The 25,797-nt window shown below is 45.2% G+C and overlaps 1 protein-coding gene across 4 annotated transcripts in view; it reads left to right on the top strand.

Moving 5' to 3' along the window:
- Positions 1 to 25,797, top strand: part of VWA8 (von Willebrand factor A domain containing 8) — a 523,579-nt gene that overhangs the window by 45,726 nt on the left and 452,056 nt on the right. For all 4 annotated transcript variants that reach the window (XM_077297321.1, XM_077297318.1, XM_077297319.1 and 1 more), the window contains exon 5: positions 4,813 to 4,923. In XM_077297321.1, the coding sequence (XP_077153436.1) occupies positions 4,813 to 4,923 (111 nt within the window). The remainder of the gene's footprint in view (positions 1 to 4,812; positions 4,924 to 25,797) is intronic.

Below are 25,797 nucleotides of genomic sequence, written 5' to 3'. Positions count from 1 at the left end.
CATACTCAGGACAAATGGCACAACAACTTTTGGGGTCCAATTTCTTCTCTTACCCTTGGGAAAATAAAAAATTGGGGGCGAAAATATCATATTTGTGAAAAAATATGATTTTTTTATTTTGACGGCTCTGCATTATAAACTTCTGTGAAGCACTTGGTGGGTCAAAGTGCTCACCACACATCTAGATAAGTTCCTTAGGGGTCTACTTTCCAAAATGGTGTCACTTGTGGGGGGTTTCAATGTTTAGGCACATCAGGGGCTCTCCAAACGCAACATGGTGTCCCATCTCAATTCCAGTCAATTTTGCATTGAAAAGTCAAACGGCGTTCCTTCCCTTTCGAGCTCTGCCATGCACCCAAACAGTGGTTTACCCCCACATATGGGGTATCGGCGTACTCAGGACAAATTGTACAACAAGTTTTGGGGTCCATTTTCTCCTGTTACCCTTGGTAAAATAAAACAAATTGGAGCTGAAGGAAATTTTTTGTGAAAAAGTTGCATGTTCATTTTTTTTTTAAACATTCCAAGAATTCCTGTGAAACACCTGAAGGGTTAATAAACTTCTTGAATGTGGCTTTGAGCACCTGGAGGGGTGCAGTTTTTAGAATGGTGTCACACTTGGTTATTTTCTATCATATAGACCCCTCAAAATGGCTTCAAATGTGATGTGGTCCCTAAAAAATATTGGTGTTGTAAAAATGAGAAATTGCTGGTCAACTTTTAACCCTTATAACTCCCTAACAAAAAAAAATGTTGGTTCCAAAATTGTGCTGATGTAAAGTAGACATGTGGGAAATGTTACTTATTAATTATTTTGTGTGACATATCTCTGTAATTTAGGGGCATAAAAATTCAAAGTTGGAGAATTGCAAAATTTTTGCCAAACTTCGGTTTTTTTCACAAACGCAATTTATATTGAAGAAGTTTTACCACTATCATGAAGTACAATATGTCACAAGAAAACAATGTCAGAATCGCCAAGATCCGTTGAAGCGTTCCAGAGATATAACCTCATAAATGGACAATGGTCAGAATTGTAAAAATTGGCCCGGTCATTAACGTGCAAACCACCCTTGGGGCTTAAGGGGTTAATGCAAATCAGTGTTCTACCAGCTGGAGATTATCACTGCAGTGCAGTGTCTCATTCCAGGCAATCAGGCTAATCCGTGTAACCCCGCCCCCACATTTGATTTGCAGCTTCCTGACAATGAACAGTGTACATAGGAAGCTACCAATCAGTGGTGTGGGCGGGGTTATAGAGAGCTCAGCATTCTGACCACTGCTACATCTACATCAGAGAAAACATGGATTCTATCAAATCGGCACCAAGAAGCCCAGTAAGTGATTCATCACTGGAATCGGGTATCTATCAGGACACCATGCTGATTCTCTTTAGTGAATAGGTTATCAGTTTTAACCCTTTCATGACCCGGGGTATTTTTGTTTTCATTTTTCGCTACCCTCCTTCCCAGAGCCATAACTTTTTTTATTCTGTCAATATGGCCATGTGAGGGCTTGTTTTTTGCGGGACGACCTGTATTTTTGAACAACATCATTGGTTTTAAGCATGTCATGTACTAGAAAACGGGAAAAAAATTCCAAGTGCCGTGCAATTGCAAAAAAAGTGCAGTCCCACACTTGTTTTTTGTTTGGCTTTTTTGCTAGGTTCACTAAATGCTAAAACTGACCTGCCATTATGATTCTCCATAGACTCCAAACATGTCTAGGTTGTTTTTTATCTAAGTGGTGAAAAAAAATTCCAAACTTCGGTAAAAAAAAAATAAAAAATTGTGCAGTTTTCCGATACCCGTAGCGTCTCCATTTTTTGTGATCTGGGGTCGGTTGAGGGCTTATTTTTTGCTTCCGAGCTGATGTTTCTAATGATACCATTTTGGTGCAGATAAGTTCTTTTGATCGCCCTTATTCCATTTTAATGCAATGTCGCGGCCGTTTAGCGATCAGGTTAATTATTTTTTTTATTGATCTGGCGATTCTGAATGCTGCGATACCAAATATGTGTATACTAGCTACTAGTTTCCAGCCAGCTAATGCTCGGCACGCTCAGGAGCCTCGTATGGTAATGTGCGGGGACAGAGCCTCGTGTGGTAATGTGTGGGGACGGAGCTTCGTGTGGTAATGTGGGGGGACTTAGTATTGTGTGGTAATGTGGGGGGACGGAGCCTCGTGTGGTAATGTGTGGGGACTGAGCCTCGTGTGGTAATGTGGGGGGATGGAGCTTCGTGTGGTAATGTGTGGGGACGGAGCCTCGTGTCGTAATGTGTGGGGACGGAGCCTCGTGTGGTAATGTGTGGGGATGGAGCCTCGTGTGGTAATGTGTGGGGACAGAGCCTCGTGTGGTAATGTGTGGGGACGGAGCCTCGTGTGGTAATGTGTGGGGACGGAGTCTCGTGTGGTAATGTGGGGGGACGGAGCCTCGTATGGTAATGTGGGGGAACGGAGCCTCATGTTGTAATGTGTGGGGACGGAGCCTTGTGTGGTAATGTGTGGGGACGGAGCCTCGTGTGGTAATGTGTGGGGATGGAGCCTCGTGTGGTATTGTGTGGGGACGGAGCCTCATGTGGTAATGGGGGGCGGGATTATGTGTGCTAATGTGATGGAGGCGGGATTATATGTGGTAATGTGGGGGGCGGGATTATCTGTGGCAATGTGGGGGGGCGGGATTATGTGTGATGTGGGGGGCGGGATTGTGTGGTGGAGGGGCGGGATTATGTGTGGTGGTGTGGGGGGCGGGATTATGTGTGGTAATGTGGTGAGCTGTGGGATTGTGTGGTAATGTGGTGAGCTGTGGGATTGTGTGTGGTAATGTGGTGAGGGGCGGGATTGTGTGTGGTGATGTGGTGGGGGCGGGATTGTGTGGTGGGGGGTGGGATTGTGTGTGGTAATGTGGTGAGGGGTGGGATTGTGTGGTGGGGGGTGGGATTGTGTGTGGTAATGTGGTGAGGGGCAGGATTGTGTGTGGTGATGTGGTGGGGGCGGGATTGTGTGTGGTGATGTGGTGGGGGGCGGGATTATGTGTGGTGATGTGGGGGCGAGATTATGTGGTTATGTGGTTGGGGGGCTGGATTATGTGTGGTAATGTGGTGGGGGGCGAGATTATCTGTGGTAATGTGGTGGGGGCGGGATTATGTGGTGATGTGGTAGAGGGGCGGGATTGTGTGGCAATATGGTGGGGGCGGGATTATGTGTGGTAATGTGGTGGGGGGGATTATGTGTGGTAATGTGGGGGCGGGATTATGTGTAGTGATGTGGTGGGTGGGCGGGATTGTGTGTGGTAATGTGGTGGGGGGCGGGATTATGTGTGGTAATGTGGTGGGGGGGCGGGATTATGTGTAGTGATGTGGTGGGGGGCGGGATTATGTGTGGTGATGTGGTGGGGGTGGGATTATGTGTGGTGATGTGGTTGGAGGGCGGGATTATGTGTGGTGATGTGGTTGGAGGGCGGGATTATGTGTGGTGATGGGGTGGGGGGCGGGATTATGTGTGGTAAGGTGGGGGGGTGGGATTATCGGGTAATGTGGTGGGGGGTGGGATTGTGTGGTAATGTGGTGAGGGGCGGGATTGTGTGTGGTGATGTGGGGGGCGGGATTGTGTGTGGTAATGTGGTGAGGGGCGGGATTGTGTGTGGTGATGTGGGGGCGGGATTGTGTGTGGTAATGTGGTGGGGGGGATTGTGTGTTGTGGGGGGGTGGTATTGTGTGTGGTAATGTGGTGAGGGGCGGGATTGTGTGTGGTGATGTGGTGAGGGGCGGGATTGTGTGTGGTGATGTGGTGAGGGGCGGGATTGTGTGTGGTGGGGGGGTGGGATTGTGTGTGGTAATGTGGTGAGGGGCGGGATTGTGTGTGGTGATGTGGTGAGGGGCGGGATTGTGTGTGGTAATGTGGTGAGGGTGGGATTGTGTGTGGTGATGTGGTGGGGGTGGGATTGTGTGTGGTAATGTGGTGGGGGCGGGATTGTGTGTGGTAATGTGGTGAGGGGCGGGATTGTGTGTGGTGATGTGGTGGGGGTGGGATTGTGTGTGGTAATGTGGTGAGGGGCGGGATTGTGTGTGGTAATGTGGGGGGTGGGATTGTGTGTGGTAATGTGGTGGGGGCGGGATTGTGTGTGGTAATGTGGTGGGGGCGGGATTGTGTGTGGTAATGTGGTGGGGGCGGGATTGTGTGTGGTGATGTGGTGGGGGCGGGATTGTGTGTGGTGGGGGGTGGAGCTACTGTGCAGGGGGCGGGATTAGCGAGTAATCACGATGCCTCTTATATATAGATTTGATTTTTTTTGTTTTATTTTAAATGGGGTGGTTTAAACTAGAAGCTGGCACAACTCGATCGCCTCTTCTACAGATCACCCCTATGTAGCTGAATTGCAGCAATTGCTATGAGCGCCGACCACAGGATGGCGCTCATAGCAATCCGGCATCAACAACCATAGAGGTCTCAAGGAGACCTCTGGTTGTTATGCTGACGCATCGCTGACCCCCATCACGTGGTCAGCTATGCGCTCATTTCCGGCCCGATGGCCAGAAGTGGTAGTTAAATGCCGCTGTCAGCGTTTGACAGCAGCATTTAACTAGTTAATAGCGGTGGGTGAATTGCGGGTACATGTTCAAAACAGCTGACATGTCCCGGCTTTGATGCAGGCTCACCGCTGGAGCCCGCATCACAGCAGGGGATCTCACTTTGGACGTACTATCACGTCCGAGGTCAGAAAGGGGTTAAAAACAGACAACTCCTTTAAGAGATCACATTGGTTAATAAGTTACAATATTGAACACATTTTTGATGTCATTGCTATTACAGGAGCTGACGAAGCGGGAAGTTGAATATATCTCTCTCTCCAGAGACACTACAGAATCTGATCTGAAGCAGCGGAGGGAGATACGAGCTGGAACCGCATTTTACATTGATCAGGTAATTAAAGCAATGCTTTACAATGACAGTGATTGTCTGCAGGCTTTAATGTCTGCAATGGTTAATAATGAAGAGCTGTTTATTGGAGCAACATATTTTACCAATTGTTTTTTTTTCAACAGAGTATTTTCGGTCATTAGAATACACTGGTACTTCTCCCCTTGGGTGCACTTGTATTCTGTTTTAACAGAAATATCTAATTGAAAAAAATCTCTGTGCAATGTGTCCTACCAATGGCCTTAATAACATGGTATATGATCAAGCAGCAATCTCAGACCTTTACCATATTATCAATACAAGAAATGACTTATTGGTAAAAACTGCATGCCCCAGGCTTGGAAACAGGAGTGATATTGGCAGTAACATTTCAAGCTAATCTTTTTAGCATTGGCTGATAAAATAGCAATGTTACTGTTTCCAGCTTTGTATAAGTTTGTGGGACTTACAGGGGTTGTCCACTGCCAGCACTGATTGGGCGCAGGGTTCACGACCGGTGCTGTCACAGGAGGTGAATATTCTTAAAAATACTGATTTCCTCATCTTGCAGTGTAAACAGGACGCCGAGCACCCGCTGAGCAAAACACTCGTTCATCTTGTAAAATTTTCTTTTACACAGCACAAAAAAATCATTGTTCTTGGGGGTGCATTTTCCGTTGTAAACAGGACTAATGCTGCCGAGAACCATGGCGGCCTATGTGCACTGAGTGATCTAGTAGATTGCTTATTGTGCATCGTTTGCTTTGGTCTGCCTGTACAAACAGGCATTTAAATGACTGTCAATAGGTAACGGCGTAGGCCCCTTTCACACATCAGTTTTTTGCCGTCAGTCACAATCCATTGGTTCAACAGAGCGACAGATCCATCACAGATTGTGAAAAACTGATGCGACGGATTTGTTTTATCGACGGATCTGACTAGCGGCTCTGGCTAAATAAATCGGAGCATGCTCAGTTAAAAAAAAACGGAATCCGTCACTGGATTCCCTCATTTGACTGATCCGGCGCCATAGGCTACCATTCTAGCACACGACGGACGGCGATTCATCCGTCGTTGTCCGTTTTTTCGATGGACACAAAAAAAGTTGCTTTGTCCGTTGTCTCTGGCCACCGGACAAACAATTTTCGTCAGATTCGGCGAACAACGGATGAAATGTGTGGCAATCCGTCGCTAATACAAGTCTATGAGAAAAAACGGATCCGGCAGCATCCGGCACCAGATTAGTTTTTTCAAAATTCGACGGATTGTGACTGACGGCAAAAAAGTGATGTGTAAAAGGGGCCTAACCGCTAGGCAGTCATACTGTGCTGCTGGCTGGTCCGTGTAAATGGACCCTTAGCAAGAATCGTTAAAGGGTTGCCATGGTGTGCAAAGGTCTGCAGTCACATGTACTGCCGATTTATGACAGCTATTGTGCACATGCTGTTATGATTCCTCAATATTCCCAGTGTGTGTGGGAATATCCACACTGTAGGCCAGAGGTGTCAAACTGCATTCCTCGAGAGCCGCCAACAGGTCATGTTTTCAGGATTTCCTTAGCATTCCACAAGGTGCTGGAATCATTCTGTGCAGGTGATTAAATTATCACCTGTGCAATACAAGGAAATCCTGAAAACATGACCTGTTGGCGGCCCTCGAGGAATGCAGTTTGACACCTCTGCTGTAGCCTGTCAGTATTCGGCAGTCCGCAATCAGTGACTGCAGACTTTTGTCCCTAGCCTGGACAGCCACTTAATTTTTTGAACCATTCTGATAGTTGCCTGCGTTAACCATGTTTTTGCACAAAACATACAGGACGCTGATATGGGAAAATGTGTCAGGAGTTTTTCTATGATATAATAAATATATTTACAACATACTGTATATGGAAAACACAACCAGGAAAAGTCCACGTTAGGGTATGTGCACACGTTGCGGAATGGTGTGTGGATTTTTCCGCACTGTTTTTGATAAATCCGCAGGTAAACCGCACTGCGGATTTACTCTGGAATTACCGCGGATTTTTCCCTGTTTTTCTGTGGTTTTTTTTGTGCAGATTCCACCTGCGGTTTTACACCTGCGCATTTCAATTGAGGAGCAGGTGTAAACCACTGCGGAATCCGCACAAAGAATTGACATGCTGCGGAAAAAACAATGCTGCGTTTCTGCGCCTTTTTTCCGCAGCATGTGCACGGCGGATTTTGTTTTGCATACGTTTACATGGTACTGTACAACACATGGAAAACAGCTGCAAATCCGCAGCATCAAATCCGCTGTGGATCCGTAGCAAAATCCACAACGTGTGTACATAGCCTAATACAAGGGTGCACGTGTCATACACTTTTACCATGATATTGATTTCAGTCTGTACTCCAGGGCACAGACTGCGATGTGACATAGTTGGAGAGAATTTTGACATAAATATGGTCCTGTTGGAAATGAATTTATTTTTTGGGATGACTGTCAACTGGAAATTGTTTTTTTTCCATGGTGAATGTGTGAGATCTTACATCTTCATTGTGACTTGATATGCAGACTTGCTATGTTTTGCAGATTTCACAGTATTGGTTTTCATGTGGCCTCTAAGAGGTCGATTTCTTTACTAGAAAACAAGTTGTGTATGGAAGACACCTATATAAGAAAATATAAGTGAATAAAGTCAATATATACTTTATTAATAAAAAATAATACCACACACAGAAAAAGATTCCAAGTGCAGTGGAACTGCAGAAAAAGTGCAATTCCACAATTATTTATATTTTTTTATTTATTTTTTTTTTTTACCATGTTCACCAAACACTAAAACTGACCTATCGTTATGATTCTCCAGGTCATTACGAGTTCACAAATACCAAACATGTATATATTCTTTTTTATTTATTTGGTGAAACAAAAATCCAAAGTTTGTTTTAAAAAAAAAAAAAAAATGCAGCTTTTTCCGAGACTTGTAGGGTAGGTTTCTACTGCAGTCCCTGGGTTGTCATGCCAACCCATCGGCGACCCACGATCATGTGACACAGGCGCCGATGGGCAGGATTAGTGACGCGCTTCCGGCGTATTAACGTTAAATGTCGCTGTCAGAAATTGACAGCGGCATTTAACAGGTTAACAGCCGCGGGTTGATCACGATTCCACCCGCAGATGTTGGATGCATATGTCAGCTGTTCAAATCAGCTGACATGTGCCAGAAAAGATGTAGGCTTAGCTCTGGAGCCCACATCAAAGGGGGCGACACGACATGCGCAGTACATGTACGACGCATGTCGTGAAGGGGTTAATAATACTGAGCAGGTGCCCTGTTAAAGACGGTAACAGGGGCCTTTTTTGCTCAACATTATAAGAGATGACCTGCAGAAATATCTTGTAGATAATATAATAACTGACAACCAGCATGGATTCATGAAGGATAGGTTGTATCTAACTAACATGTTGGGTTTCTATGAGAAGGTAAGTGCAAATCTGGATGTAGGAAATGCGGCTGATGTGATTTATCTGGACTATGTAAAGGCATTTGATACTGTACCACATAACAGCCTTATATTGAAGCTACAGAGGCAAGGACTGGGGGAAACTATGTACAGATAGGTAAATGGGATATAGTCAGCAGTGGGGTGCCACAGGAATCTGTGCTAGGACTGATTCTTTTTAACCTCTTTATTAATGACCTAGTGAATGGGATCGAGAGTAAAGTGTTAGTCTTTGCTGACGACAATAAACTAAGTACAAGATTAAAATCTGGCCTTGACATTACAATACTGCAAAACGATCTGAATAAGAGGTCTGAATGGGCAAATACTTGGCAAATGAGAATTAATGTACCGTATTTTTCGGAGTGTAAGACGCACTTTTCCCTTTAAAAATTTGGAAGGAAAATGGGGGGTGCATCTTATAGTGCGAACACAGGCTTACCAGGGGGTTGTGGCAGAGGTGTGGAGATGCTGCGGCAGTGGACGGTGCGGAGTGCACCTGAGCAGGGTCCTTTCTTCAGGATGCCGGCGGCAGAAATGTGTCGACTCCGCGGCCCGGTGCCACAGTAAGCAGAGTAGAGTGCATCACCGGTTTCCCTGCGGCCATCTTCCTGAAGCCGTGGGCCGCCGAAGGCTTTAGGAAAATGGCCGCCGGAGGCCGCGCGTGCGCAAATTGGTATCTCGGCGGCACTCTGCTTCAGGAAAATAGCCGCCGAGATCTTTTTCCTGAAGCCTCCGGCGGCCCACGGCTTCAGGAAGATGGCCGCAGGGAAACCGGTGATGCACTCGACTCTGCTCACCATGGATACTGGGCCGCGGCTTCACTACATTTCTGCCGCCGTTATCCTGAAGAAAGGACTCGGGACCCGCAGCATCGCACCCTGGGACCGCAGCATTGCGCCACTTCTGCTGCCGCCCGCTTCCTGAGGAAGGGACTATGCCTTCTGTGACCCCGTTCTACCACCGCCGGCCCTCAGGTAAGATACCTTAAGTTCGGACAATAAGACAGACCCCCATCTTATAAAAATCTTTTTTTCTGCTATTTTTCATCCCAAAATTTGGGATGCGTCTTATGGTCTAGTTAGTCTTATAGTCCAAAAAAATACGGTAGATAAATGTAGAGTAATGCACCTAGGACGGAGTAATCCTATTGCTGCATATACATTAACCCCTTTCTGTCATTGGACGTACTATTCCGTCCATGTGGGGTGGGCCCTACTTCCCAAGGACGGAATAGTACGTCCAGCGCGATCGGCCGCGCTCACGGGGGGAGCGCGGCCGGTTGTCAGCTGCCTATCGCAGCTGACATCCAGCGCTATGTGCCAGGAGCGGTCACGGACCGCCCCCGGCACATTAACCCCAGGCACACCGCGATCAAACATGATCGCGGTGTGCCGGCGGTATAGGGAAGCATCGCGCAGGGAGGGGGCTTCCCTGAGACCCCCGCAGCAACGCGATGTGATCGCGTTGCTCCGAGGGTCTCCTACCTCCTTCCTCGCTGCAGGTCCCGGATCCAAGATGGTCGCGGCATCCGGGTCCTGCAGGGAGGGAGGTGGCTTACCGAGTGCCTGCTCAGTGCAGGCGCTGGTAAGCCTGCAGTGCTCTAAGTCAGATCGGTGATCTGACAGAGTGCTGTGCAAACTGTCAGATCACCGATCTGTGATGTCCCCCCCTGCGACAAAGTAAAAAAATGTAAAAAAAAAATTCCACATATGTAAAAATAAAAAAAAAATTCCTAAATAAATAAAAAAAAATATATAATATTCCCATAAATACATTTCTTTATCTAAATTAAAAAAAACAAACAATAAAAGTACACATATTTAGTATCGCCGCGTCCGTAACGACCCAACCTATAAAACTGTCCCACTAGTTAACCCCTTCAGTAAACACCGTAAGAAAAAAAGAGGCAAAAAACAACGCTTTATCATACTGCCGAATAAAAAGTGGAATAAAACGCGACCAAAAAGACAGATATAAATAACCATGGTACCACTGAAAGCGTCATTTTGTCCCGCAAAAAAAGAGCCGCCATACAGCATCATCAGTAAAAAAATAAAAAAGTTATAGTCCTCAGAATAAAGCGATGCCAAAATAATAATTTTTTCTATAACATAGTTTTTATCGTATAAAAGCGCCAAAACATAAAAAAATGATATGAGATATCGCTGTAATCGTACTGACCCGAAGAATTAAACTGCTTTATCAATTTAACCAAACGCGGAACGGTATAAACGCCTCCCCCAAAAGAAATTCATGTATAGCTGGTTTTTGGTCATTCTGCCTCACAAAAATCGGAATAAAAAGCGATCAAAAAATGTCACGTGCCCGAAAATGTTACCAATAAAAACGTCAACTCGTCCCGCAAAAAACAAGACCTCACATGACTCTGTGGTCTCAAATATGGAAAAATTATAGCTCTCAAAATGTGGTAACGCAAAAAATATTTTTTGCAATAAAAAGCGTCTTTCAGTGTGTGACGGCTGCCAATCATAAAAATCCGCTAAAAAACCCGCTATAAAAGTAAATCAAACCCACCTTCATCACCCCCTTAGTTAGGGAAAAATAAAAAAATTAAAAAAACGTATTTATTTCCATTTTCCCATTAGGGCTAGGGTTAGGGTTAGGGCTAGGGTTAGGGCTGGGGTTAGGGTTAGGGCTGGGGTTGGGGCTAGGGTTAGGGCTAGGGTTAGGGTTAGGGCTAGGGTTAGGGCTAGGGTTAGGGCTAGAGTTAGGGTTGTGGCTAGGGTTAAGGCTACAGTTAGGGTTTGGGGCTAAAGTTAGGGTTAGGGTTTGGATTACATTTACGGTTGGGAATAGGGTTGGGATTAGGGTTAGGGGTGTGTCTGGGTTAGAGGTGTGGTTAGGGTTACCGTTGGGATTAGGGTTAGGGGTGTGTTTGCATTAGGGTTTCAGTTATAATTGGGGGGTTTCCACTGTTTAGGCCCATCAGGGGCTCTCCAAACGCGACATGGCGTCCGATCTCAATTCCAGCTAATTCTGCGTTCAAAAAGTAAAACAGTTCTCCTTCCCTTCCGAGCTCTCCCGTGTGCCCACACAGGGGTTTACCCCAACATATGGGGTATCGGCGTACTCAGGACAAATTGGACAACAATATTTAGGGTCCAATTTCTCCTGTTACCCTTGGAAAAATACAAAATTGGGGGCTAAAAAATAATTTTTGTGGAAATTTTTTTTTTTTTTTCACGGCTCTGCGTTATAAACTGTAGTGAAACACTTGGGGGTTCAAAGCTCTCACAACACATCTAGATGAGTTCCTTAGGGGGTCTACTTTCCAAAATGGTGTCACTTGTGGGGGGTTTCTACTGTTTAGGTACATTAGGGGCTCTGCAAACGCAATGTGAGGCATGCAGACCATTCCATCTAAGTCTGCATTCCAAATGGCGCTCCTTCCCTTCCGAGCCCTCCCATGCGCCCAAACAGTTGTTCCCCTCCACATATGGGGTATCAGAGCACTCAGGACAAATTGGACAACAACTTTGGGGGTCCAATTTCTCCTGTTACCCTCGGAAAAATACAAAACTGGGGGCTAAAAAATAATTTTTGTGGGAAAAAAGTTTGTTTTATTTTTACGGCTCTGCATTATAAACTTCTGTGAAGCCCTTGGTGGGTCAAAGTGCTCACCACACATCTAGATAAGTTCCTTAGGGGGTCTACTTTCCAAAATGGTGTCACTTGTGGGGGTTTCAATGTTTAGGCACATCAGTCGCTCTCCTAACGCAAAATGGCGTCCCATCTCAATTCCTGTCAATTTTGCATTGAAAGGTCAAACGGCGCTCCTTCCCTTCCGAGCTCTGCCATGCGCCCAAACAGTGGTTTACCCCCACATATGGGGTATCGGCATACTCAGGACAAATTCTACAACAACTTTTGGTGTCCATTTTCTCCTGTTACCCTTGGTAAAATAAAACAAATTGGAGCTGAAGTAAATTTTTGGTGAAAAAAAGTTAAATGTTCATTTTTATTTAAACATTCCAAAAATTCCTGTGAAACACCTGAAGGGTTAATAAACTTCTTGAATGTGGTTTTGAGCACCTTGAGGGGTGCAGTTTTTAGAATGGTGTCACACTTGGGTATTTTCTATCATATAGACCCCTCAAAATGACTTCAAATGAGATGTGGTCCCTAAAAAAAAAATGGTGTTGTAAAAATGAGAAATTGCTGGTCAACTTTTAACCCTTATAACTCCCTAACAAAAAAAAATTTTGGTTCCAAAATTGTGCTGATGTAAAGTAGACATGTGGGAAATGTTACTTATTAAGAATTTTGTGTGACATATCTCTGTGATTTAATTGCATAAAAATTCAAAGTTGGAAAATTGCGAAATTTTCAAAATTTTCGCCAAATTTCCGTTTTTTTCACAAATAAACGCAGGTAATATCAAAGAAATTTTACCACTATCATGAAGTACAATATGTCATGAGAAATCAAATTCAGAATTACTGGGATCCGTTGAAGCATTCCAGAGTTATAACCTCATAAAGGGACAGTGGTCAGAATTGTAAACATTGGCCCGGTCCATAACGTGCAAACCACCCTTGGGGGTAAAGGGGTTAAATGGGAGTATAGTCGGGACTACAGACTTGGGTATTCTGGTTCCAAGTAAACTGAACAGCAGTACTCAATGTCAAGCAGCAGCCGCAAGAGCAAACAAGATTTTAGGGTGTTAAAAAAGAGAGAAAATCCCGCGATCCCAACATATTGTTACTCCTTTATTTATCACTTGTGAGGCCACATCTAGATTATGGGATCCAGTTTTGGGCTCCACATTTAAAAAAGGATGTTCAGAAATTAGTCAGTTCAAAGGACAGTAGGGCAACTATATTATTAAAATGGATGGAAGGACTCATATGATGAGAGGTTGTAAAATTTGGGCTTGTTTAGCTTAGAAAAAGTTGCATCAGGGGGGATCTCATTTACATGTATAAATGTGTGGTCAGTACAAAGGACTGGTACATGACTTATTCTTTCCTAAATCCATATTAAGGACTAGAGGGCACTCAATTCTTGTGGAAGAAAGGAGATTCCGACAGCTAAATACCGTTGTGCTCAAAAGTTTACATACAACGGCAGAATTTTTGCTTTTTTGGCTTTTTTCAGAGAATATGAATAACACCAAAACTTTTTCTCCACTCATGGTTAGTGGTTGGGTGAAGCCATTTATTGTGAAACTACTGTGTGTTCTTTTTTTAAATAATAATGACAATCCAAAACATCCAAATGACCTTGATCAAATGTTCACATATCCTGGTGATTTTGGCCTGATAACATGCACAGAAGTTGACACAAATGGGTTTGAATGGCTACTAGAGGTAACATCCTCACCTGTGACCTGTTTGCTTGTAATCAGTGTGTGTGCATAAAAGCTGAGTGAGTTTCTGGGATCCAGACAGACTCTTGCATCTTTCATTCAGCCACTGATGTTTTTGGATTGTGAATCATGGGGAATGGAAAACAATTGTGGGAAAGGTAGTTGAACTGTATAAATTGGGAAAGGAATGCAAAAAGATATCCAAGGAATTGATAATGCCAGTCTGCAGCGTTAAAACTTATTAACAAAGGGGGCGTGGCCTAGCTGCAGATGGAGTAGGTCACACAGAGCGGGAGCTCCATGTCCAGGAACCCTAAAGCGGCTCGTATCCTCTTCCCGGCGGAATCTCTGTCTCCTATAATACCGGCATCGCTCCCTGGTGCGGCGGTGAGTGTATGGGGAAATCCAGAGCCGGCGCACGCGACCCGTCCAGGCAGATTATAGATTTCTTTGCGGCCTCCCCTCGGCTGCTGCAGGATCCCAAGATGGCGCCGTCCTCACCCAGAGCTTCCCGCTCCTCGCAACGCAACGCTCAGGCGTCGCTTTCGGGCCCTTCTTCACTCTCTGGCGGCGCGGTTTCCGACGCTGCAGCGTCACATTCTCCTGACGCCCCGGTAACTGCTGCCTTACTTAAGGATTTGCTTGGGGATCTCAGGACCTCCATTCAGGAAGACATCCGCACCATGCTGGCAGAACTGAAAGGAGAGGTAGTGGAGCTGGGGAACCGTACGGATCGTCTGGAGCGCAAGATGGTGGAGCTGATCTCCTCTCATAATGAATTATGGGACGCTCAGGAGTCACTGCAAGACCTGCTCACTAAAACCCACGCTAAGTTTATGGATTTAGAAGATAGATCCAGAAGGAACAATGTTAAGCTTAGAGGCATTGGAGAATCTATCCTTCCGGGAGACCTGAAAGCTTTCTTGCAGGATTTTGTTGCGGCTGCTCTCCCTCACTTTGCCTCAAAGGACATTATAATTGATCGTATACACCGGATCCCTAAGCCGACTGGTCTGGGGCCTTCGGTGCCAAGAGATGTGCTCGCCCGCATACACTTCTACGAAATGAAAGAGAACTTTCTCCAAGCTCTGAGGAAGAATCCTGCTCTGCCTGAAAGATTTGCATCCATCACCATCTTCCCGGACTTATCTCCAGGCACCTTGGCTCTCCGTAAAGCTTTTGGACCCTACACGGCTGCTCTCAGGGAAAAAGGCATACCATATCGCTGGGGATTTCCCACTAAGCTTCTCATCCGCAAAGATGGATCACCTGCCTGACCCCGTCCCACGCGGCGTCTGCATTAGCTGGATGGGGCCTGCCGGCTCCTGGTTCCCCAATCTCGAAGGGCCCCTCTGGGTCTGGAAGTGGCCGTAATCCCAAGGCTCGTGTTGCATCGGACTGGGAGGTCGCTTGAAGAATATTACAACTTTTGGTTCCTGGCTATTTCCCGCACTATTTGGGTATTTTCTTTTTTTATTCCTCTCTTGAGGTTTGCCTTTTTTTTTTTTTTGTCTCCATATGCTGTGTTGGTCTCCTTGTGGGAGTATTTGCAGCATTTTAATTTTTTGCCCCGTAGGTGAACTGTTTTTTTCTGATTTTCACCTTCTGGACCCAGGATTTGCCTGAATGGACCTTGATGTCCTAATCTTCGTGTTGTATATTCTGTTTATCCTTCCCTCCCCCTTCCCACCCTCCCGGTTCCCCCCCACACATGTTCTGGTCTGCAGCTTTCTTGTTGTTTCTTTTTCTGCATATTTCATTGGTGCTCAATATGGGCTAAGTTTATTTATACTGTTTTACCATGAGTGTTTCGTTGTATTCCATTAATGTAAATGGTCTCAACTCCCCGGGTAAGAGGTCGATTGTCTGGAGGCATCTGAGTAAATTATATGTCTTCAAGAAACACACTTATTGGAATGTGACAATGCTAGAATGTACTCAGGTCTATATCCTCATCCATTCTTTGCAAATGGTCCGTCAAAGAAGGCGGGAGTAGCGATTTTCTTTAGCAAAGCCCCAATGCCTTCCAACTGATCCGTTCCATTGTGGATCCGATGGGTAGGTTCATTGTGGTCATTTGTCTGATTAATAATGCCCCTTATACTATTCCGTCAGTTTATGCCCCTAATGCCGGTCAACTAAAATTTTTGGAGGGTTTTTTTCAAACTTTGCAGGACATCCAACATGGTCACAAACTGATTGCTGGGGATTTTAATGTGCCAATGTCTAAGGTGTTGGATTGCTCTACCACTTCCCTGTCAAGGAAGGAGGCGGGGCCGCTAATTAACTCATTTAAGCTACATGACATATGGAGGTATCTGCATTGTGGCGAGAGAGACTACACGTTCATGTCTCCCAGACACGGTTCCTATAGTAGGATTGACTGTGCTGGTGAATGATGTGGCTCTCCCTCACTGCATTTCGGCAGATATTGGTAGTATCACGTGGTCAGATCATGCCCCGGTGTCTCTTACTTTGAGGGACCCTCTTGCTATTAGACCTCCCACACACTGGTGTCTCAATACTCATCTTCTCACTGATCAACTAAATTCCCAGTTTATAGAGAGAGCCTTACAAGAGTTTTTCTCCTCCAATGATACGCCGGATGTGCGGGATGATACCCTTTGGTTTGCTCACAAGGCGGTTGCTAGGGGTTGCTTTATTAAAATGGCAGCAACAGCTAAGAGGAAATATAATTCGACCCTTCAGTCGGCCCTGAATGAACTAGCTCGTCTTGAGTCTGCCCATAAGATGTCCCCTAGCCCGGCGCTCTTTTCTGACCTTTCTAAAACTCGCATGCATGTTCGTCAATTACTTCTACATAAAGCTGAGAATGCCATTAGGAAAACCAAGGCCAGATTCTATGCAATGGGTGATCGGGCGGGTGCTGTTCTTGCTAGGCGGGTCAGGAGGAGAGAGGCTCAATCCAAGATTCCATTCCTGCTTGGGTCTGATGGCTCCCGTGTCCACAATCCCATCCATATTGCTGAGGAGTTTGCTTTGTACTACTCCTCTCTCTATGATCTTAGTTCTGACCCGGGGGTCCCTCAGCCCTCGCCGGAGCTAATTATGGCGTTCTTGGAGAGAGCTAATCTTCCCTCGGTTAGTGCGGAGCAGCTTTCCTTTCTGAATTCTCCTATTGTTGAGTCTGAGCTTTCCCAAATTGTCAGGGACTCTAATAAATGCTCCTCTCCAGGCCCGGACCGTTTCCCTGTTCTTTACTATGCACAATTCCTCTCTGTCCTCTCCCCTTTTCTCCTTCGCTTATTTAACAACTGGGCGTCTGTTGGTAGCATCAGAGCGGAGGGGTTGGAGGCCTCCATCGCGACCCTCCCTAAACCGGGTAAGCCCACAACGTCTCCGGGAAATTTTCGCCCCATAGCCCTCCTGAATTGCGACGTTAAAATCTATGCAAAAATTTGGGCCAATAGATTGATAGCGGTGCTCCCTAGCCTTATACACCCCGACCAAGTTGGGTTTGTCCCTGGTAGGCAGACCAGAGATGGCACAAGACGACTGATTGATCTCCTGGATGTGGTGGAGAGGGAGGGTCTCCCCAGTGTATTCCTGTCTCTTGATGCCGAAAAGGCGTTTGACAGGGTGCACTGGGGATATATCGAGCTCACGCTCGAGAAGTTTGGACTTACAGGACTGATTTCCAGGGCCATTATGGCTTTATACTCTTATCCCTGTGCGTCGGTTTGCTCGGGCGGCTTTAAATCTCGGACATTCCCGATTTTAAATGGGACCCGTCAGGGTTGTCCCCTTTCCCCCCTTATTTTTGCTCTAATCATGGAGCCTATGGCTGCCTTAATTAGACAGTGCCCTGATATTAAGGGGGTGCGGGTTGGGGAGACTGAACATAAAATTGGACTTTACGCTGACGACGTAGTGTTGACTTGTACCTCGGCCTTAACTTCACTGAACGCGATCACCTCAATTTTATCCCAATTTTCTGCGGTATCATATTATAAACTTAATTTGACTAAATCCATTATTTTCCCCCTTTTTCTTCCGACTGATCTCCAAATTCAAATTCAATCTAAATTTGCGTTTATTTGGGCCCCTATGGGGTTTTCGTACCTGGGCGTCTGGATAACTAGGTTGGATAACATCGTTTGTTCTAATTGCGAGGAAACTATCGCTGAAATTAGGAGGGGGATGGACCAAATATCGAGCTCCTCACTCTCGTGGATGGCCCGTATACAATCCGTTAAAATGCTATTTCTCCCCAAAATTATCTATTTATTTCGGTGTCTTCCCCTCTCCATACCTTCCAAATCTATCTTGGCTTTCCAGTCGATCATAGATCGGTTTATTTGGAATAACAAGCCACACAGGATTAAGCGCCAAATAATGTCCCTTCCGTACTCTATGGGTGGTTTGGGTGCTCCCTCGATCCAGTCTTATTATAGAGCGGCGATCTTGGAGCCTCTTAAGCTTTGGTGGGAGGGGAACTCACGGTTACCCTGGGTGCTCATTGAATCTCATTTCGCCCCCAGAAATTCTCTCAAACTACTTCTGGAGCTTTGGTTGCTCCAGGTCTTTCCTAGTGGCCCTACTCTCCGCTCTATCAAGACTGCCTCTAAAATGTGGACGTCAGTTTGCTCCTCCCAATTCCTATTTATGTATTATTATGTCTCCCTACGGGCCCTGGAATGTGCTATTGCACACACCTCTCTCTCCTCCTGGGAGACGCGGGGGGTTCACGGGGTGGCTGACCTTTTTGACTCGGATGGCTTATTGTCGTTTGAGGTCCTTGCGGGTAGATTTTCTCTCTCTGGCAGAGATTTTTTTCAATATCTACAACTCCGCAGTTTTCTCAGGTCACGTCGGCTCTTCGGTGTCCCCCCGCCTCTCTCGAAGGACCCAGCACACCGGTTCCTTAGACCGGGCACTTTAGTACCCCATGGCATCTCTATTATCTATAAGTCCCTTGTATCCCATGATATTCCTGCTAAGCTTCCTTTTATGATTTCTTGGGAGTCCTCTCTTGGTTTTGATGCACCCCTAGAGGACTGGTACTTTGCGATGGTGCACCCCTCTAAATATTCCTCGTGTATAGGCCACTTGGAGCAGTCCAAAAAGATCCAGCTGCAATGGTATCTAACCCCTGCTCGCTTGGCCAGGTATGGTCCCTCTTTTTCCCCTCTTTGCTGGAGGGGGTGCGGGGCTATTGGTTCCGGCTCTCATATCTGGTGGTCCTGTCCACGGATTCGGGTCTTCTGGCATCAAGTTGAGAATCTGATCGCGGAGGTCATCCAGGTTCCTTTTGTTTTGTCCGGGTGCCTGGCTGTTTTGGGTGTCTCCCTCGTGGGATTCCCCTCCCCTCTCCGTCCTATAATCTCCAAGATTCTGATCGCTGCTAGACAATGTATAGCGAGTAGTGTTGAGCATTCCGATACTGCAAGTATCGGGTATCGGCCGATACTTGCTGTATCGGAATTCCGATACCGAGATCCGATACTTTTGTGGTATCGGGTATCGGGTATCGAAACAACATTAATGTAATAATGTGTAAAAGAGAGAATTAAAATAAAAAATATTGCTATACTCACCTCTCCGACGCAGCCCGGACCTCAGCGAGGGAACCGGCAGCGTTGTTTGTTTAAAATTCGCGCGTTTACTTGGTTACGTGAAGTCCCGGCTTGTGATTGGTCGCGGCGGCCATGTTGCCGGGACGCGGACCAATCACCGCAAGCCGTGACGTAATTTCAGGTCCTTGCAGGATTTTAAAATTACGTTCCGGCGTTGTGATTGGGCGCGTCGTGGTCACATGGGCGACGTAACCAATCACAAGCCGGGACGTCACGGGAGGCTGGACACGCGCACATTTTAAAATGCGCGCGTGTCCAGCCTCCCGTGACGTCCCGGCTTGTGATTGGTCGCGGCGGCCATGTTGCCGGGACGCGGACCAATCACAACGCCGGAACGTAATTTTAAAATCCTGCAGGACCTGAAATTACGTCACGGCTTGCTGTGATTGGTCCGCGTCCCGGCAACATGGCCGCCGCGACCAATCACAAGCCGTGACGTCACGGGAGGCTGGACAAGCGCGCATTTTAAAATACGCGCGTGTCCAGCCTCCCGTGACATCACGGCTTGTGATTGGTTGCGTCGCCCATGTGACTGCGGCGCAACCAATCACAACGCCGGGACGTAATTTTAAAATCCTGCAGGACCTGAAATTACGTCACGGCTTGCTGTGATTGGTCCGCGTCCCGGCAACATGGCCGCCGCGACCAATCACAAGCCGGGACTTCACGTAACCAAGTAAACGCGCGAATTTTAAACAAAGAACGCTGCCGCTTCCCTCGGTAAGGTGCAGGCTGCGTCGGAGAGGTGAGTATAGCAATATTTTTTATTTTAATTCTTTCTTTTACACATTAATATGGTTCCCAGGGCCTGAAGGAGAGTTTCCTCTCCTTCAGACCCTGGGAACCATCAGGAATACCGTCCGATACATGAGTCCCATTGACTTGTATTGGTATCGGTATCGGATCCGATACTTTGCCGGTATCGGCCGATACTTTCCGATACCGATACTTTCAAGTATCGGACAGTATCGCTCAACACTAATAGCGAGTCATTGGAAATCTTCAGATATTCCATCTATGGCTATTTTGATTTCCAAGATTAACCTTCATTTTACCTATGAAGCAATTATGGCACAGAGCCTCTCCAAGAAAAATAAATTGCTCTCTTGGTGGGATCCTTGGGTTTCCTCGGTCCACGTACCTCCGTCCGCCCTTGCTCTCATTTAGTAACTTTTGTAAGCTGTGATTTGTGCTATGGTTAATTCTGTATTTCTATGTTGGAACTGCTGTGATTCTGAACATTGTGTATTCTTCCCCCTTCCCCCTTGTTCCTTTTTCCTCTTTGTTTCCCCTGCGGGGGATATTATTGTACTTATTGCTTTATGCTAATAAAAAGTTAATTGGTTAAAAAAAAACAAAAAAAAAACTTAACACATGGAAAATTAAGGGCTCTGTAAAAACAAAACCACGGTCAGGTAGACCAACAAAAATGTTGTCTACGACTGCCAGGACAATTGTTCAGGATGTAAAGAAAAACCCTCAAATAACATCAGCTGAAATACAGGACTTTATGAAAACTAGCAGTGTGGCTGTTTCAAGATGCACAATATGGACGTACTTGAAGAAAAATGGGCTGCATGGTCGAGTCACCAGAAGAAGCCATTACTGTGCAAATGCTTCTAAATATCTCACCTGCAATATGCAAAACAGCACAGAGACAAGCCTCAGAACTTCTGGAACAAGGTAATTTGGAGTGATGAGACCAAAATGAAACTTTTTGGCCACAACCATACACGTTACTTTTGGAGAGCGGTCAACAAGGCCTATGATGAAAGGAACACTATTCCTACTGTAAAGCATGGAGGTGGATCGCTGATGTTTTGGTGATGTGTCAGATACAAAGGCACAGGAAACTTGGTCAAAGTTGAAGGAAAGTGGAATGCAGCAAGTTCTCAGCAAATGCACTCCTCAGCCCGGAAGCTACGCACGACGTACTTGGACTTTCCAACATTACAACGATCCAAAACACAAGACCAAGGTGACCTGTCAGTGGCTACAGCAGAACAAAGTGAAGGTTCGGGAGTGGCCTTCTCAGTCTCCTGACCTCAATATCATTGAGCCACTCTGGGGAGATCTCAAGCGCGCAGTTCATGCTAGATAGCCCAGGAATTTACAGGAACTGGAGGCTTTTTGCCAATAAGTGTGGGCAGCTTTACCATATGAGAAAATTAAGAACCTAATCCACAAAAGACTTAAAGTTGTCATTGATGTAGCGGGGACAATACACGGTATTAAGAAATGGGATATGTGAACTTTCGATCAGGGCCATTTGATTTTTTGGGTTGTCATTATGATTTATAAAGAGAAAACACAGTAGTTTGACAGTAAATTGCTTCATACAACAACTAACCATGAGTGGAGAAAAAGATTTGGTGTTATCATTCATATTGTCTGAAAAAAGGCCAAGAAAGCAACATTTCTGCCGGGGTGTGTAAACTTTTGAGCACAACTGTAGAAAAGGATTTTTTACAATTACAGTAGTCAGAATGTGGAATGCCGACCACAAGAGGTAGTAATGGCAGACACTAGAACAGCTTTTAAAAAAAGGGCTGCATGATTTCCTCTATACACATAACATTGCGGGTTATATTTAATTTAGTGACAAAATGTACAGTTGGAGGAAGGTTGAAATTGATGGACCAAAGTCTTTTTCCAACCTTTGTAACTATTTAATAAAGTATATGTTCATTTTATTGGCTTGCATTTTCTTATATTGAGATTTTCTAAATATTCAGATGCATTTGAGCCACACTTTTGATGAATTTGTGGACATAGGTGTTTATGACATGTTGTATATGTATAGATTGGGCATTCAAATTCATCATCCCCTAGCTTGCATAAACTGATTTATGATGGTCTGTGTCTAGAGTCCATTACCTAAAGCTCGAGCCTGTGCTAAAAATCCATTATCTTAAGCTGCAGCCTGTGCCTGTTGCAAAAGTCCTCGGATTCAAACTACACTCTGTGCCAAAAGTCCATTATCTAAAACCACAGCCTCTTCAATGTTTGCAGACAAAATCGCCTACACTGTACTTTTTTCGACTGTTGTCCTATTCACTACAGAGGAACAACGATGCAATGTTGTGCATTGCCTTGAAAAAAATCTGTTGTTGGCAGTTATGAGCTCCTCAGCCTTTTGAAACAGCTGCTTGAGAATGTCCATATTCAGACACCATATCATAGGGATGTGCTATTAATTTTCAAGTGCTGAATAATCCTGTGGAGGAGCTTGTACCAAATACTTCTTGTTAAATTGGGCATAGGATGTAATATTGGACAGAGTAAATCAAAACATTTTTTTTTAGTCCAGCTTGGTTTTATTAGATATTTTGTTTTCACTTGGGTGTGTGTACTTTTTCTCCCTCTATAGGGCTAAGCAATCATAAGCAGGCAGCATAACTCAAAGGAAAGAAGAACACTCCAATTCTCTGTGTGTGAGGTATAATGTCAGACAGATCTGATCTCTTGGACTAAACTCCTGCATGGTCAGAAAGCACAGATGACAATCGCAACTTTTCAGATGAGATCCCGTTGAGGGAAGGAAGGACAGGTGAATTTAGCGGTGTCACATTACAAACCCTCTCCACCTCTTATGTCACTGTTAGCTCAGTTGTACTGCTCCTCACATACTGTGTCAGTAATCACACTTATGTCTGTTGTGTTCATCTTGTATGTGCTCTGCAGTGAGAGCAGGGCAGGCTGTCCTTACACCTCACACAGGAATAGCCCAGAACAAACGGCTTCTGTGCAAGATGATCTTCTTGAGTACAATAGATATTACAGTACAGACACACTCCATTATCAGGAAAGCTCATAGAAAAGTTTGTAATAACAGTGTCACTCAGCAGCACCACGCCTCCCCCACACTGAATTATGCAGTGATAGAATCACTGATTCTACACTACTGAAAAGTCCCTGGCACCCAGCTCCACCCCCTTGTCAACTCCTGATTCAATTGCTCTTCTCTCCCCCCCCCCCCCCCGTCTAGGACTTTGCATTGATAACGAATTGTAGTTATAATGATGACTCATGCAGGGAAAAAAATTTCTATTTCTAAATAGAGATTAGAAGGATTCAGTTAGTCAGTTTTTAGTCACATGATGTCATAGACCTAATGGAGAAGAAGGGTAACATGAGCAATTAGAAGTACACAATGCTAGATAATATGGTGACCAAGATGTTAAGTGGATAAAAACTTTGGCAGTCTTTCTTTAAGCATGGAGGCAAGACACATAACGGAAGAAAAGAGCAAAGAGGATACTTTTTGAGTACAGTGAAATTAACATTTTTGGTGCAGTTTTTTCAGTTTTGACACAATTTTATTTTTCTAATTGAGAGGCAAATATTGAATAAAATAGGAAATGGTACTTTACTTTGCAGGCAGAAACTGCTACAAACTCTATCTAATCTTGCATTCACACCACTGCCCCTGTGCTGTATTGCACTTTCCCTCCTGCTTGAATTAAGCTCAGAATAATCAATTATTTTTGCAGTGTTCTGGTAGCTGACAGAATAGAGTTTCTTAAAGAAGCAGTCCCCTTAAGTTTTTATCCAGTAAATGTACAGTACAGACCAAAAGTTTGGACACACCTTCTCATTTAAAGAGTTTTCTGTATTTTCATGACTATGAAAATTGTACATTCACACTTAAGGCATCAAAATTATGAATTAACACACGTGGAATTATATACTTAACAAAAAAGTGTGAAACAACTGAAATTATGTCTTGTATTCTAGGTTCTTCAAAGTAGCCACCTTTTGCTTTGATGACTGCTTTGCACACTCTTGGCATTCTCTTGATGAGCTTCAAGAGGTAGTCACCGGGAATGGTTTTCACTTCACAGGTGTGCCCTGTCAGGTTTAATAAGTGGGATTTCTTGCCTTATAAATGGTGTTGGGACCATCAGTTGTGTTGTGCAGAAGTCTGGTGGATACACAGCTGATAGCTAAGTAAAGAAAAATGAGGCGCTACAAAGAAACTGGCTCACTTGAGGACCGCTCCAGGAAAGGAAGACCAAGAGTCACCTCTGCTTCTGAGGATAAGTTTATTGGAGTCACCCGCCTCAGAAATTGCAGGTTAACAGCAGCTCAGATTAGAGACCAGGTCAATGCCACACAGAGTTCTAGCAGCAGACACATCTCTACAACAACTGTTAAGAGGAGACTTTGTGCAGCAGGCCTTCATGGTAAAATAGCTGCTAGGAAACCACTGCTAAGGACAGGCAACACGCAGAAGAGACTTGTTTGGGCTAAAGAACACAAGGAATGGACATTAGACCAGTGGAAATCTGTGCTTTGGTCTGATGAGTCCAAATTTGAGATCTTTGGTTCCAACCACCATGCTTTTGTGCTACGCAGAAAAGGTGAACGGATGGACTCTACATGCCTGGTTCCCACCGTGAAGCATGGAGAAGGAGGTGTGGGGGTGCTTTGCTGGTGACACTGTTGGGATTCTTCAAAATTGAAGGCATACTGAACCAGCATGGCTACCACAGCATCTTGCAGCGGCATGCTATTCCATCCGGTTTGCGTTTAGTTGGACCATCATTTATTTTTCAACAGTACAATGACCTCAAACACACCTCCAGGCTGTGTAAGGGCTATTTGACCAAGAAGGAGAGTGATGGGGTGCTACACCACTTGAACTGGCCTCCACAGTCTCCAGACCTGAACTCAATCAAGATGGTTTAGGGTGAGCTGGATCGCAGAGTGAAGGCAAAAGGGGCAACAAGTGCTAAGAATCTCTGGGAACTCCTTCAAGATTGTTGGAAGACCGTTCCCGGTGACGACCTCTTGAAGCTCATCAAGAGAATGCCAAGAGTGTGCAAAGCAGTCATCAAAGCAAAAGGTGGCTACTTTGAAAAACCTAGAATATAAGACATATTTTCAGTTGTTTCACACTTTTTTAAGTATATAATTCCACATGTGTTAATTCATAGTTTTGATGCCTTAAGTGTGAATGTACAATTTTCATAGTCATGAAAATACAGAAAAATCTTTAAATGAGGTGTCCAAACTTTTGGTCTGTACTGTACATATGCATGTAATGTAGTGTGAGTGTATTAAAGGGAATCTGTCACCCCAAAATTCGCAGTCACGGTGCGGTGCGGTCCGGTCCAATGGGCGTCACGGTCTGGGTCTGCCCTGTTAAGGGCAGAGCAAAGTACTGCAGGGCAGACAAAGTACGCCTGCGCAGGAGCCGCAGCAGGAAGCAAAGAGGACGTCATCGTATGAAGATGGGAGGCGCCGGACCCGGACTTCGACCCCCATCGGACCATACCGCATCGGGACCACCAATTGCTGAGTATAATATTACTTGTTTTTCATCTCTTTCAGGTTACATTGGGGGCTTATCTACAGCATTATAGAATACTGTAGATAAGCCCCTGATGCCGGTTGCCTTAGCTTATAGGCGAATTTTGGGGTGACCGATTCCCTTTAATATGCTCATCTGCTTTCTCTGATGTCCAGCGCTGTTCTCTTCTCAGTGAAGTCACCACTC

The sequence above is a fragment of the Ranitomeya variabilis genome, chromosome 3 (genome assembly GCF_051348905.1).
Source record: "Ranitomeya variabilis isolate aRanVar5 chromosome 3, aRanVar5.hap1, whole genome shotgun sequence".
Taxonomy (NCBI): Eukaryota; Metazoa; Chordata; class Amphibia; order Anura; family Dendrobatidae; genus Ranitomeya; species Ranitomeya variabilis.
The sequence above is the reverse complement of the archived record's forward strand: the minus strand, read 5'-3'. Positions and strand labels throughout refer to the sequence as shown.